This window comes from Capsicum annuum, chromosome 3, assembly GCF_002878395.1.
Source record: "Capsicum annuum cultivar UCD-10X-F1 chromosome 3, UCD10Xv1.1, whole genome shotgun sequence".
Classification (NCBI taxonomy): Eukaryota; Viridiplantae; Streptophyta; class Magnoliopsida; order Solanales; family Solanaceae; genus Capsicum; species Capsicum annuum.
In genome coordinates, this window is record NC_061113.1 from 12975478 (window position 1) to 12991036 (window position 15559).

Sequence of the window (15559 nt, forward strand, 5' to 3'; positions counted from 1 at the left end):
ACTGGGAGCGTGTAAGTTTTACCATCAGTATACAAAACTTGGAACTCTTACGGTGGTTGTCCTCTTCTTTGCTTCTTTTTTTGTTTTGGTGACAACTGAAATTTGCTACATAATGGAATTTGTTTTTATGGTAGTATCTTCCACTGGATTTTGCAACGTCAAATGGATTGAATAGGCAATGTGAGATGATTCTTAAAGACGAAGCAGAGAGATGTTGGTCAGTGTCGCTAGGGAGACTTGGAACTAATTTTGGCATTACACGCGGATAGACAAAATTCAGAACAGAAAATGGACTCCAAGTAGGAGATGCTTACAAGTTTGAACTGATCAAAAATGGGGAAATACCTATAGCACACTTCCATTGTAAGTTTTCTTTCAATTCTAACGTATTTTTGTCGAGATTAAGTTCTATGCTTTAACAGTATACGTAAGTATCATTGCTAAAACAAACACAAATTTTGACAACATTTTCCCACAGAAACATCGTCAAAAATATGCTATTTCTGTTGGGAGGTCCGTCGGAAATGTTCTTGACGAGCTAAATTAGCAACAATAACAACATACGCAGTGTATTCCCACATAGTGGGGTCTGGGGAGGGTAGAGTGTACACAGACCATACCACTACCTCAGCCAAATTAGCTGTTTGGCTTGGTTGTGGTTGTATAATAATCATGAGGATTATTTTGTAGGAATCCAATATCTGGTTTTGCACATTATTGTTCTAACCTGTGGTTTGAGCATGTTTGTGTTATTATTTATGGCATGTTGGTATTTGGACGCATTTCAAACTAGTTTAAAATTATTATTTTGGTGCTGAAAGTTCTCTAGGTCTAGTGCCGCTGTAACCTTCACCATATAGGCCAGTGAAGCATCCAAGTAAGTAGAAAAGCCATGGAATAACCTTCTGAAAGTACAGACAGCAGTTGATTTTATCAACTCTGATTCCTTCACTCCAGAAGGCCAGTTGAACTGACGTGGTCATGTTCAATAGTCTGCTTTTCCAAATGCTAGGCCTTAAGAGCATCGCTTCCTTGATGTTCATTGTCATCACTGTGTGCTCCAGGCAGTAGTGGCAGGTCTTATGCGGGGAAACTCGGAAGAACAGGGCTTCATAGTTGTACTGTTTCTGATTCATTTTGATTCCCAATAAGGCTAGGATTAACTTAAATGACATTCAATCCACACTTATTTCAATTGTCTGAATGCATAGCCAAATGATGTCAAGAAGGCCATGAACAGTTGCAACCAAAAGGTAAAGCCCAGTAGTGAGAATGGGAATGACAATGTTACAATTACTAATACAGCTAAAACTAGTGATTTGTTTTTCTGCATTTAGCAAAATGTACTACTATCCAAAAACATTACATCCACTTGCTTTAATGCCTAGATTCCTCGCTCATCAACAACTGCATCCTTCCCAGAATATTTACCTACAATTTTCAGAACAAAACATAGCCTCAATTCTCAATCTAAATTTTGGAGACTTATTTATATGTTCACCATACCTCAATAGTCACTAGTTAACCAAGGATTTGAAGCATTGAACAGTAAAGAAAACACAAGATACCTAAATTTGTTGAAATCACTCTTACCAAAGTAGGATTTTTGATGGTGTAAGGTTTAATGTAAAATGAAAGTTGACATCAACAGATGTTGAAGCAGCTAGTTGTGATTCCGGAGTAGTCGTGCTCGAGGTCTTGAGCCTAAAACCTTTATCTGACATTCTTTCAGCATCCAATTTTGTCGTCTTTACTTCAGCCTGGAGGGATGGACTTCCTCTCAAATCTAGTTTAATTAATTGAAACAACAAAGTCAGAACTGAAACTGAAGATGAACTTATAACCAAAAGAACATACATTAAGTTGAAGTAGAAAGGAACTAATTGTTATGAGCAATGGATATAGACTGTAATGTGTGTCAAGTAATTAAAATTCAAACCATAGAAATTGCAAACATATATCTTGCTTTAATCAATTTAAAGAAGTAAACAACAGAAAACAGGATGAAGTTTAAGACAAGGGCTTAGATGGGAAACTTGCCCATGAAATCTGAATATCGGTGTTTCTCCATTGGAAACCATCTCAAACATTAAGCAATTCATAATGCAGAATTCACGCCATCCACTTCCAATGATGGTGTTTTTTCAATTTGTATACACACTAAACATCTATGAAGATTGTTCGTCCCTCACAATTATATTACATTTCCTGTTGTTGAGTCTGTTGCTACACTGGAACAGGCAGCAAATAAACAATCAATATGTATCTCTATTTTACACTTCCAAATTATCAAACAGATATGTGTTCGTTCTTTATCTTTTTGCAGCATAATTTTCAGAGTATAATGTACACGTGAACTTACAGATAGATCATACTTTTAAAATTACCTTTAGATATTCATGCACAAAATAATTTCAAAAAACTAAACAACACACTCATCCTTAATCAGATGTCTTAAATTCGAGTTTTGATGTGTAATTGCCTTTAATAGAAAACATTTTTATCAACATGAATTCAATATACATGAATGAACTTGAAGAAAGCAGGAAAAAGTTTATACTACACTGTGTACTGTGTACAAATTGTCAATACAAAGAAAAGGAAACAGATGGCTTCCTCATATAAATTTTCCTAATATTGTGTCTTTGTTCTTTCATATTCAATACAGAGAAAGTGTTGGAAACATGCCCTGTGTATGTTGAAGCAGCAACAATTGCGGGTGATAATGGCAATTCAGATTTTCCCTCTTAACAACAACGCGATGACGAATCTCTATCTCTCTCTGTCTCTCCCAGATTGAATTAAACAAGTTCTTCCCGATCTCAAACGAAACAAAAGCATCAATAGCAGCATATTCAATTTGTTCATACACTAATTCCTCTGCATCCCACTTACTCAGTGTTACATTCAGTGGGTTCTCCATTACTTTCCCAAGCACCCCTTTCGCCATTCTCTTTAATCCCATCTTCCCGTAAACTTCCTCTTCGTAAACAGACAATGCCAGTTGGTTCAAATCCACAGTATTCGCCACCAACAGCTTGTGATCCCGGAGCAGCTTCTCCGCGTCCCCTTTAACTCCCACGCCAACAAATTTGAAATTCGGGTCCATGAGAAAGTCTACAAGGAATCTTGGAACGGCATCTTTGTGGAGGAGTTGGAATAGTAGGCAACGTCGGCCTACACAAAGCTGGAGAAGAACAACCGGATGATTTTCCTCCGGGTTAAAGCACGGGAGCCACTCGATATCGAGACCAACAAGGAGCTTATGGAGTCTACGACGATGAGAATTAATCCAATCATTAACAACTGCAGCATTCTTCGTAACTGTGACTTCAATTTGGTCACCATAGAAAGAAACTCCGTAGATTTCAGCCATAGGAGACATAAAAATAAAGAAACTCTTATTGTTGTGTTAGCTAAAATTGGGATGAAGGAACAACTTTTTTTTGGTTGCTAAATTTCAATATTTCTAACTCACTATAGATTTTCCTTCAATGTTTTTTCGATACTAGTAACTCTTATTTATAATGTGAGTATATATATAAAACGGATTGGAAAGTTACCTAAATGGTAATTTCCTTTCCGTGTAGGTTTAGCCGTTAGTTTCCTTTTTGTGTATATGCTACTCCCTTTCGTTTTACTTGGCCATCAAGTAATTTTGATAAATTCAAGATAATTTTGTATTACTTAGATATCAAGTAATTTGGTGAAATCAAGATAATTTTATTGTATTTTCTATTTGTACCCTTAATATTAAATAACTATATAAAGTTGCAGTTTATTAAATTACAAATTAAATTAAAAAGAAATCTAAAACTGATTTTTTAATTTCAAAAATGTCACGTGACATTAAAAAATTACCTCACTCAAAATGTCAGTGACTTTATAGAAAAACTGTAGAATTTATTTAGTGAGACAAAAAATCAAAGACCACACACTTAGGGGGAGGGGGAGTGTGGTGGGGGAGGGGGTAGGGGATTCAAGATCAAATATTTGGGGTTTAAAATTCAAGATCGAATACTTTGGGAGACACCTGACACAATTTACTATATTTACTACTAAAAATTACACAAATACACAACTTATGTTTTCAATATTACAAAAACTCCAACTCCCTAAAAATATTACAAAAATCTCACATATACACATAATTAATTTTAAAAGGTTGGTATTTATGTTATTTATACTATTTACTATGCATTAATCCATTTCTCTTTCTTTCCATGCAACGCTGGTCGAGTCCATTGAGACTTCGATTCTATTCCTTGAGTTGGGCTGAAAAAGCCCAAATAATCTCTGAGTCAAGCCCCATTCAGTCAAAGTAATTAGAAATAAATATTTGTGGGTCGAAGCCCAAAGAAATCTGCAGTAATAGTAGTCCAAAAGGATTAAAAGATGAAAATATTATAAAATTAGATAAACATCAGTGTTCAGCGTATGTAACCACAACCAATTTTAGAAAAATTACAAAACAGTGTGTACCTAAAGATGCACGTTCGAACAACGCCTAACACAACAAAACTCGTGTATCTGAAGATACATGTTGAATTATATAAATATCAGTGTTCAACTTATATAACTATACCTAATTTTAAGAAAATTACAAAACAATGTGTACCTAAAGATCCACGTTCTAACAACACCTAACATAGCAAAACTCGTGTATCGGAAGATACACATTCTTTTCTTTATATATATATACACACACACACATATATATATAGAGAGAGAACATATATCTGTAAATACACATTCTTTTTTTATATATAGAACATATCTGAAGATACATATTATTTTTTATATAGAATGTGTATTTGAAGATACATAGATACATGATCTCAACCGAGATATCTGAGATACATGACAGATATTGTGAATTTTTTAAATATATGTTGCGTTCTATAATTATAGTGTAAAGCTACTACATTTTTGTGATTTTTCCTTAAAAGAGACTATAATTTTGAGGATTAAAGACATTGGAAACAAAAAAAAAAAAAAGGGAAAAAACACACCACCTGGCCATTTTTAAAACAAATGGCCAACATTTGATGAAGTTGCCAAATCATGGCCATTCGACCAAAGTGTTGACATTAAATAGCCATTGGGTTGCTTCAACTCTCCTTTTCCTTGTTGGGCCATTTTAGCCATTTTCATCAATTTGGGTCACTCGGCCCTTCTTATTTAATATTTAAGTTTTTTCTTTCTTTTTAAATAAATTTTTGACTAAAAAAAGTCTGTTTTTTATTTTTACAAATGATGATTAAAGACAATTGTATAAAAAATGTATAATTGTTAAATAACATATATATCAATATAATATATATGTATGAAAACGGAACAAATTATGCTTAAAAATAATAATTAAATATAATATAAAAATGGTATAATTATTATAAAGAATATGTACCTATATACGATATATTTATAGAAATTGTATATTTATATCAATATGTGTATGTATAAAATATGGATACAAAAATATTCAGAATTGTATAGAAACTGTACAATTGTTGTATAAAATACGTATGTATAGAATGTGTATAGAAATTGTGTAGTTATTGTATAAAATACGTATCTGAATAATAACTGTAGCTAAAGGTCCTATATAATGCATGTGAAAATTATAAAATTATTGTATAGAATGTGTAAAAAAATAGTATAAGTATTGTATAGAATATATTTTTGTATATATGATCTGTATAGAATTTGTATCATTGTTGTATAGAATAAACATATGTATAGGATGTGTATAAACTGCATAATGTTGTATAGAATTTGTATCTAAATAACTATTGTAGCTAAATATTGTATAGAATGTGTATAGAAACTATACAATTATTGTTATAATGTGTATATAAGTTGTATCATTAATTGTATAAAATATATATTTATATATTTGATATCAAATATGTATTTGAAAAAAAAAGTCTTTTTTACAATAATAATCCAATTTTTATAATTATTGATTATTTTTTGGTTTGATAGAATTTTTCTAAAAAAATAGATCAATTGTTCTTTGAAATAAAGGAGAAAAAAGGTAAATTAGTGACAACAAATATTTTTTTCTTTTAAAAAAAGAGTTGCGGAAAAGAAAGAAAAGATTTAAAGGACTAGTGACTTTTCTTTTAAAAGATAATTTCAAGAAAAAAGTTTTTTAAAAAAATAGAAAAACAAAGAAATAAAAGGAGTAGCCGAAAAGTTGCGAGAATTGTTGTATCCATCCCCTTAGAATTCCAAAGTGATGTCCCGTTCGCCCTAGCCACACTAACCGTGATCTCTGCTTTCCATAGACAAGAATCATCTCACGTTTATCCATCATGCCATTTGATTTCACGAAATCCAGTGGAAGATACTGCTCAAGTCTATCCCAATATATTAGATCAAAACAACGTTATCACAACAACAACCAAAAAAAGGAAAGGGCAGAGGGTTTTACTAAATTTGTAGAAATCACTCTTACCAAAGTAGGATTTTTTATGGTGTAAGGTTTAATAGTAGATTGTTGAGAATAAAGAAAAAGAGTCCAGACAAGATACAAGTGTCATACCAGGGTTATCAGAAGCACGAAGATGATTAGGATGATTTGGATCCATGGTGAGGGTGCTAGCAGTAGTAATCATTGAAGCAGTAGCTATTTGCTCCGCCATATTTGAGATTGAGAAAGGAGAAAGTTGGTGTTGAATCTGATCTGAACTGAAAATTATTGCTCTGATACCATGTAGAAAAGTTAGAACCAACTTTGGGAAATTCTCTTGATGATCTTTATTATGTGTGAACTAATGTATATATATACATGTATCTTATGCAAGAAGCTAAATAATAAAAACACATGTATCTTGTGCAAGAAGCTAAATAATAAAAAAACAAAACTAATTAATAAAACAACAAAAGAAATATCTCAACACTTGTATCTTGTCTTGACATTTTTTCTTTATTCTCACTAGGGTTTACAAGGTAAAGCATCATGTGGATGGATCACTTGAGAGGCTAAAAGCTAAGCTGGTCATAAGGGGGGACATCCAAAAGGAAGGGGTAGATTTCAATGAAACCTTTTCCCCCGTAGTCAAAATGACTACAATCCGATGCATTTTGTCTGTGGCTGCTAAAAGGCATTGGGATATTTCTCAATTTGATGTTAAAAATGCTTTCTTGCAAGGAGATTTGCAAGAAGAAGTGTATATGAAGTTTCCACCTGGTTTGTCTTCTCCTGATCCTAATTTGGTGTGCAAACTCAACAAGTCGCTTTATGGTTTGAGACAAGCTTCTAGGCAATGGTATGCCAAACTTGCAGGTGCTCTTAATTTCAAAGATTACAATGCTTCTCTCAACGACTATTCCCTATTTTTCAAAAAGACTATTTTTTTGATATTTATTGTGGCTGTATACGTCGATGATATCCTCATTACAGGTAGTGACACCAAAGAAATCGAGTGTCTAAAACAGTTTCTTCATTCTGAATTCAAAATCAAAGACCTAGGACTTCTACATTACTTTCTGAGAATGAAAATTTTAAGGGAAGATCATGGAATTATCATCAGTCAAAGGAAATATACCTTTGATTTCCTTCAAGAGTTTGACATTTCTCATTTGCATCCTGTATCATATCCGATGGATCCTTCTTGTAAACTTTCTGAATTATCAGGAACACCCATGCTAGATCCTTCTGTTTACAGGTATTTGATTGGCAAGCTAAGTTATTTAACTCATACCAGGACAGATATATGCTATGCAATATTAACATTAAGTCAATATATGCAAACTCCCTGTGATATACATTTCACAGAAGCTTTATGGGTTCTGCGTTACCTGAAAGGACATTTTTGTCGAGGGATCTTCTTATCTGCCTCTCCATCTTTCTCCCTCAATGCATTTTCCGATGCGGATTGGGCGTCTTACCCAGATTCTCATCGATCGATCAGTGGATTTTTCATATCCATGGGAGGTTGATATGAGACCATGTTCACAACACAAGAAATAAACAACAACAAGAACAACAAGATGAACAACAAGTGCTAGTGAATCAAAATAGGCCACACACGGCTTCACTAGTCTTCAAGAGTCACGTTTTTAGAATAAGAAGATGATATTAACAACAAGACCAAGCAAGTCAATAATAATTCTAGTGAATTGAAAGAGCCTCACACGGCTTCACTAGACTTCAAGATTCCAACAACACAAGATTAACAAGATTACAAGAGGGATAGTAACTTGACACACAATATTCAATGATCTAAGAACCCTAACAAGAGAAAGGACCCTAAGATTAATGAATATTAATACCAAGCTCTTACTTAGACCAAGAGGAACTCAAAGAACCCAAGACCCTAGTTTCTAGCCAAGAGACAACACTAGTATCACTCTACTAATGATTTTTAGGAATTGGGGCTTCTCCAATGGAAGAGATAAGTTCCAAAATATTATGAAGTGTTTGTTTTCTTCCAAAATATGAATGAACTAACTGAAAAATAACCCTAACACTACCTATTTACATTAGTCCACAAAGGGAGATAACAAATGACCATCCTACCCTTGCCAAGGGGTGGCCTTGGAGTGTAAGTTCATTACACTTCAAGGCTCCTCTTCACACTTAAAAATGTTTAATCCATTGGAAGGCTCAAGTACCAACTCACACACGGCCATTTGCATGAACATAACTTGGAGTTTTTGTAACTCCCGAGCTTGGCTATGTGTGAATGGTCGTGAACTTGTTGGACAGCTTGTAGAACTTATTGGACAGCTTGGTACACCCGTATCAGAGGTTCTCCCATCTCTTGGAAATCCAAGAAGCAAGCATCTGTATCTCTTTCATCCACTGAAGCAGAATATCGATCGATGAGACGATTAGTTGCGGAGCTCACTTGGTTAACTCGCTTGCTGTTTGATCTATCAGTTCCACCGTCTTTACCAATACCCATTCATTCCGATAGTCAAGAAGTGATTCATATTGGTAGAAATCCTGTATTCCACAAACGCACAAAAAATGTGGAGCTAGATTGTCATTTCGTCCGGCAACAATTTCTTTTCAGGCTCATTTCTCTTCACTATCTCCTTTCAAAGGATCAACTTGCCGACATATTCACAAAATTCCTTTCTGGACCATCGCACCACCGTCTTCTTGACAAGATGGGACTCATTTCGATCCCCTCCATCTTGAGGGGGATGTTGAGAATAAAGAAAAAGTGTCAAGACAAGATACAAGTGTTTAGATATTTCTTTTGTTGTTTTATTAATTAGCTTTGTGTTTTTATTATTTAGCTTCTTGCACAAGATACATGTGTTTTTATTATTTATCTTCTTGCATATGATACATGTATATACATACATTGGTTCACACATAATAAAGATCATCAAGAAAATTTCCCAAAGTTGGTTCTAACTTTTTTACATAGATATAAAATGAGAGTTGACATCAACAGATATTGAAGCAGCTAGTTGTGATTCCGGAGTAGTCATGCTCGAGGTCTTGAGCCTAAGACCTTTATCTGACATTCTTTCAGCATCCAATTTTTTCATCTTTACTTCAGCCTGGAGGGATGGAGTTCCTCTCAAATCTAGTTTAATTAATTGAAACAACAAAGTCAGAACTGGAATTGAAGATGAACTTATAACCAAAAGAACATACATTAAGTTGAAGTAGAAAGGAACTAATTGTTATGAGCAATTTGGATATAGACTGTAATGTGTGTCTAGTAATTAAAATTCAAACCATAGAAATCACAAACATATATCTTGCTTTAATTAATTTAAAGAAGTAAACAACAGAAAACAGGATGAAGTTTAAGACAAGGGCTTAGATGGGAAACTTGCCAATGAAATTTGAATATCGGTGTTTCTCCATTGGAAACCATCTCAAACATAAGCGATCTCCTTCCTTTAAGCAATTCATAATGCAGAATTCACGCCATCCACTTCTAATGATGGTTTTTTTTCCATTTGTATACACACTAAACGTCCATGAAGATTGCTCATCCCTCATAATTATATTACATTTCCTGTTGTTGAGTCTGTTGCTACACTAAAATAGGTAGCAAATAAAAAATCATTATGTATCTCTATTTTACACTTCCAAATTATCAAATGGGTATGTGTTCATTTTTTCTGTTTTTGCAACATAATTTTCAGAGAATAATGTGTTGGAAAAATTAATACAATATTGATATTGGGACTGAATTAGTAATAGTAAGAGAATAGTCACAAATGTTGTGTTGTGGCAAGCCACTGCCTTGAAAGCAATTTCGGCCTGACTCCGGTGCAAATCCTTCTAGCCGGTCGCTCCCCAAGGTTCCACAGCTACTTCCAAACACGTGCACTCATGGCTGGAAGTTTGGAGGTTGCTCAAAGCTATTGCCCGAAAGTAGAGAACTTTGGAGGAGGATATTTTTCTTTTCTTTTACTTTGTTGGTGGTCTTTTTTGTTCTCAAATAGTGTGGTTTATATAGGTGAAGAACAAATGATGTTACAAGAGTAGTTAATGGTGAATTGAATGTTTTAACTCCTCACCAAATGAATTCATCCATTTAAGGAATCAATTAACTCATCAAATGAATTCTTACGTTCAAGTTTGGAATTGAAAACACACAGTTACAAAAGAATTAAGAAGTTACTTTATTTTTCTCATAATGTATCTTGTAAATAGTTTTGATAACAATGTATTTAGACCCTTTTTTTGGATAAGCTTAAAGAAGCTTTAGACTTTGACTTTGCATTCTAACCATTAAAAATGCTTTCAATCCCCCACAAATGCAAAGACAAAAGAATAGAAACACTTTTGGGCAAATAAAAGGAACATGTACTTAAGTGTCAATATCTTTCGATTTGAATTGACGCGTAGTGATATGAGTCAACGATAAATATCCAAAAAGTGAAGTACTCTTGAACTAGATGGACATAAGTTGAGACCCCCACAACACATACCATATCCTTGATTTTAAGCAATCTTCGCGATACTACAAAGTGCTTATATGGTTATGCACACAAACCTTGGGTTTCATGAGTGCTCTAGAAAGACAACCCAAGTCTTTCATAAAAAGGTGACCAATCTTTTACACTCACATAGGTGATCCATCAAGTCTATCTCATAGACCACCTAAAGGCTATGGATTATTAATAGCTAAAATAAGCTCAACCTTATAATACACTACCTCACACCATAGGGATAGGATATGTAGTATTTATTGACGGCCTATATGGCTTCGTTTGACCATAAATAGGTATACACCACATTACCTCAATCCATGGGCTTTAACCCCATACCTTTCCATAATTCAAGGACCATTTTCCTTGTCAAACCCTTGGTCATAGGATCCGCCAAATTTCTTTCAGATCTTACATATTCTAAGAAAATAACACCATGTATCAATAATTATTTAACTGCACCATGTCTAATGCGAATATGTCTCTTTTTACCATTGTATACACTATTTTTAGCAATCTCAATTGCCACCTGTGAGTCACAATGTAAAGAGACTGGTGATATTTGTCTTCCCTATAAAGACACATCTGTCAAAAGATTTCTCAGTCACTCAGCTTCTTGCACTACCAACTCGAGAGCAATGAATTCAGATTCCATAGTAGAACGTGCTATACAAGTCTGCTTTGAAGACTTCCATGAAATAGCACCTGTACCCAAAATAAACACATAGCCACTGGTAGAGCTAACTTCATCATTGTCAGTCACCCAATTTGCATCACAAAAACCTTCTAAAATAGCAGGAAATTTATTAAAATGCAAACACCAATCCATAGTACCTCTCAAGTACCTTAACAAGCGATGAAGAGCATGCCAATGTTCATTATTGGGATTATGAGTATATCTACTCAATCTACTAACAGCATAAGCTATATCAGGCCGAGTATAGTTCATGAGAAACATTATACTCCCAATTATTTTAGCATATTCAGTTTGAGAAACACTGAAATCTTTATTCTTTTTCAAGTTTATGCTAGGATCATAAGGAGTTCTCACTGAAACTACATCAAAACAATTAAACCTTTTCAACATTTTCACAATATAATGAGACTGACACAAGGAGAAACCATTAACATTTCTTTTGTTTTTTATTCCTAAAATCACATCAGCTTCTTCATGGTCTTTCATTTCAAATTTAGAAAATAAAAATTTCTTAGTCTCATTTACAACATTCACATTAGGGCCAAAGATTAACATGTCATCCACATATAAACATATAATCACACAGTCTGATCCTATTATTTTAGAATAAACACTGGTATCAGATGAATTAACAACAAAGCCATTATCTATTAATGTGAAATTAAATTTTTCATACCACTGCTTGGGTGTCTGCTTAAGTCCATATAAATACTTTCTTAATTTTCATACTTTATCCTCTTGTCCTGAGACCACAAAACCCTCAGGTTGAATCATATAGATCTTTTCCTCTAAATCACCATTTAAAAATGCAGTTTTGACGTCCATTTGGTGTACCACTAAATTGTGAATAGCAGCTAGAGCAATAAGAGTTCTAATGGTCGCAATTTTAGTCACAGGAGAATAAGTATCAAAATAATCAACACCTTTCTTTTGGTTAAAGCCGCTAATCACAAGTCTAGCCTTATATTTATCAATTGTACCATCAGGCCTTAATTTCTTCTTGAATATCCACTTGCTACTAATGGGTTTACAACCTTTAGGCAAATCATACAAGTCTCATGTATGATTAGAAACTATAGAGTCTAATTCACTTTTAATAGACTCTTTCCAAAATATCGCATCTATTGAACTCATTGCTTCATCATATGTCTTAGGGTCTTCTTCTATTAAGTAGATAGACACTAATTCATCATTTAAAGTATCGATATCAAAATCCTCAGTTTAGAAGGTGGTGATAAAATCAGGACCAAAACTAGTCTCAATTCTACGTCTTTTACTCCTTCTAAATTCATTTTCATGCTTATTAGCAATATCATCAGAAGCAGGCATAATATGAGAGTTAATAGACATAGATACAAAAGTATTATTTTGCACATCACTAGGCACATCAATTTTCAAAGGAAAAACTTGCTAAAAAAATTCTGCATCTCTAGATTCACAAATAGAATAATCATTTAATGACATAAATCTATATGCAGCACTATTTCTAGCATAACCAATAAAGACAGTATCAAAGGTCTTAGAACCTACATTTACTCATTTAAAATCAGGTAGACCAATCTTAGCCAAACACCCCCACACTTTCAGAAATTTCAAGTTAGGGGAAAATTCTTTCCATAACTCATATGAGGTCTTGTCTAACTTTTTATGAGGGACTCTATTAAGAATATAGCATGCAGAAAAGACAGCTTTCCCCCCACATATAGTCAGGTAGATCTGAGCTTAAAAGCATAGAATTCATCATTTCCTTAAGAGTTCTATTCTTTCATTCAGCTACATCATTTTGTTGGGGGAGTATAAGGAGCACTAAACTCATGGATAATACCATTTTTCTCACAAAAATCTTCTAGAGTTTTAGTATTATATTCACCATCCCTGTCAGATCTAAATCTCTTGATTTTCCTGTCTAATTCATTTTCTACTTCTGCTTTGAATTTTAAAAACATGCTTTCAGCCTCATCTTTAGACTTAAGGAGGTATACTTTAGTGTACCTAGAAAAGTCATCAATAAAAGTAATGTAATACTTTTTTCCACCTTTACTAATAGTGTTCTTAAAATCTGCCAAGTCTGAATGTACTAGTTCAAGAAATTCGGTCTTTCTACTAGTAATATATTTAAAAGGTTTCTTAGTATGCTTTGCTTCTACACACATAGGACATTTAGAAATATCATCAATATTTATTGTAAAAATTAATCTCATTTTTTTAAGTCTTTTAATAGCAGCAATATTAATATGACCTAGCCTACCATGCCATAAATTAATAGACTCAATAATATAAGAAGAATTAGGAATATTTGCATTATTGACAATCTCATGATCAATGTTCAGTACAAATAAGCCTCCACTAAGGTATCCCTTCCCAACAAAGTTTCCTCCATGAGAAATAATTATTTTATCATCTTCAAAAATAATTTTAAGGCCTACTTTGTTGAGAAGTGCTCCAGAAACTAAGTTTCTACGGAGCGAGGGAACATACAGAACATTGTTCAAGGATAATATTTTTCCAGAAGTTAATTTAAGTAAAATTTTTCCTTCACCCATAACTCCAGCAGTAGTGGAGTTACCCATGTAGACGCACTCGACATCGGTGGATTCCTCAAAGTCATGAAATAATTCTTTGTTAGTGCAGAAATGTCTTGAAGCGCCTGTGTCCAACACCCAATCAATCTTGTTAGCTACCAGATTTGCCTCGACGATTACTGCAACAATTACTTCATCACCCTCAGTAAGATAAGCTTGGACATCATCTTGTCCTCCCTGTTTTAGCTTTTGTCCTTTTCTTAGATAGCATTGGACAACCCCGTGGGCAAGTTTTCCGCAAACAAAACAAGGCCCCTTTGATTTTTTAATTTGACTCTCTGTCTTGTTGAAATTATTTTTATTCTTCACTTGTTCCTTATTACGGACATTCTTTTGTTTGCCTTCATACCTATCTTTTTTAATAGTACTAGAAGATTCAACAAGGTTAGCTTTAGAAGTATTAAGAGAAAGAGCTAGCTTCCATCTTATCTTTGAGACGGTTTGCCTCCTCTGTTCTCATGTAACTGATAAGTTCTTGGAGAGTTAAATTCTTTTTCTTATGTTTTAATTGATTTCTATAATCACTCCAGGATGGTGGAAATTTTTCAAGTAGAACATTAGCTTGACGAATCTCACACATCTTCATTCCCTCATTGAGAACATCAGCAGTTAAATTTTCATATTCGTGGACTTGTTCCATGATTGATTTATTATCAACCATTTGGAATTTAATCCATTGTCCGACAACATATTTTTTCTTTCCTGCATCATCGGCACCATATTTCTTTTCTAAACTGTCCTATATTTCTGTAGCAGATTTATAGTTCAACAAATGTCCTCTAACTGTTTTGTTATCCTTTTCGAATTTCTTTTTAGCAATGTCATCAACCACAACCGTGTTAGATCCAGTAGTAATGTTAGAACCATCAGTTGGAGGTTCATTAAAAAAAACATAATCAACTTCTAATTGTTCGAAAAAGATCAGAAGTTTTTGTGCCCAACATTTAAAACTATTTCCATCCACTGGCTTTAGCTTTAACAAATCAGGAAAAGTTTTGTTCAAAGAAATAGCCATTTATCAATATTGTATGTAAGGAAAATCGCTTTCAAATTGTTGGAAAAATTAATAAAATATTGATATTGGAACTGAATTAGTAATAGTAAGAGAATAGTCACAAATGCTGTGTCGTGGCAAGCCACTACCTTGAAAGCGATTTCGGCCTGACTCCGGTGCAAATCCTTCTAGCCGGTCGCTCCCCAAGGTTCCACAGCTACTTCCAAACACGTGCACTCATGGCTGGAAGTTTGGAGGTTGCTCAAAGTTATTGCCCGAAAGTAGAGAACTTAGAAGGAGGATATTTTTCTTTTCTTTTACTTTCTTGGTGGTCTTTTTTGTTCTCAAATAGTGTGGTTTATATAGGTGAAG

At 33.8% G+C, this 15559-nt stretch overlaps 1 protein-coding gene across 1 annotated transcript; it reads right to left on the reverse strand.

Annotated features, from left to right (window-relative positions):
• Positions 1–1377: 1377 nt before the first annotated feature.
• LOC107854826 (Werner Syndrome-like exonuclease) lies at positions 1378–3376 on the reverse strand. The gene is made up of 3 exons (XM_047408143.1): positions 2689–3376; positions 1644–1786; positions 1378–1431 (listed from the first exon to the last, which is right to left on the reverse strand). The coding sequence occupies exons 1-3, from the start codon at positions 3374–3376 to the stop codon at positions 1378–1380; spliced, it is 885 nt and encodes a 294-aa protein (XP_047264099.1).
• Positions 3377–15559: the final 12183 nt, after the last annotated feature.

What these genes read in the sequence shown, in the direction of transcription:
- LOC107854826 (XM_047408143.1), bottom strand. Translation starts at nt 3,376, where the DNA reads ATGGCTGAAATCTACGGAGTTTCTTTCTATGGTGACCAAATTGAAGTC. An exon ending in GCTGCTTCAACATACACAGG is followed by an intron (nt 1,787 to 2,688) that starts GCATGTTTCCAA and finishes TAATTAAACTAG; the next exon opens with ATTTGAGAGGAAGTCCATCC. An exon ending in CTGCTTCAACATCTGTTGAT is followed by an intron (nt 1,432 to 1,643) that starts GTCAACTTTCAT and finishes TGAAAATTGTAG; the next exon opens with GTAAATATTCTGGGAAGGAT.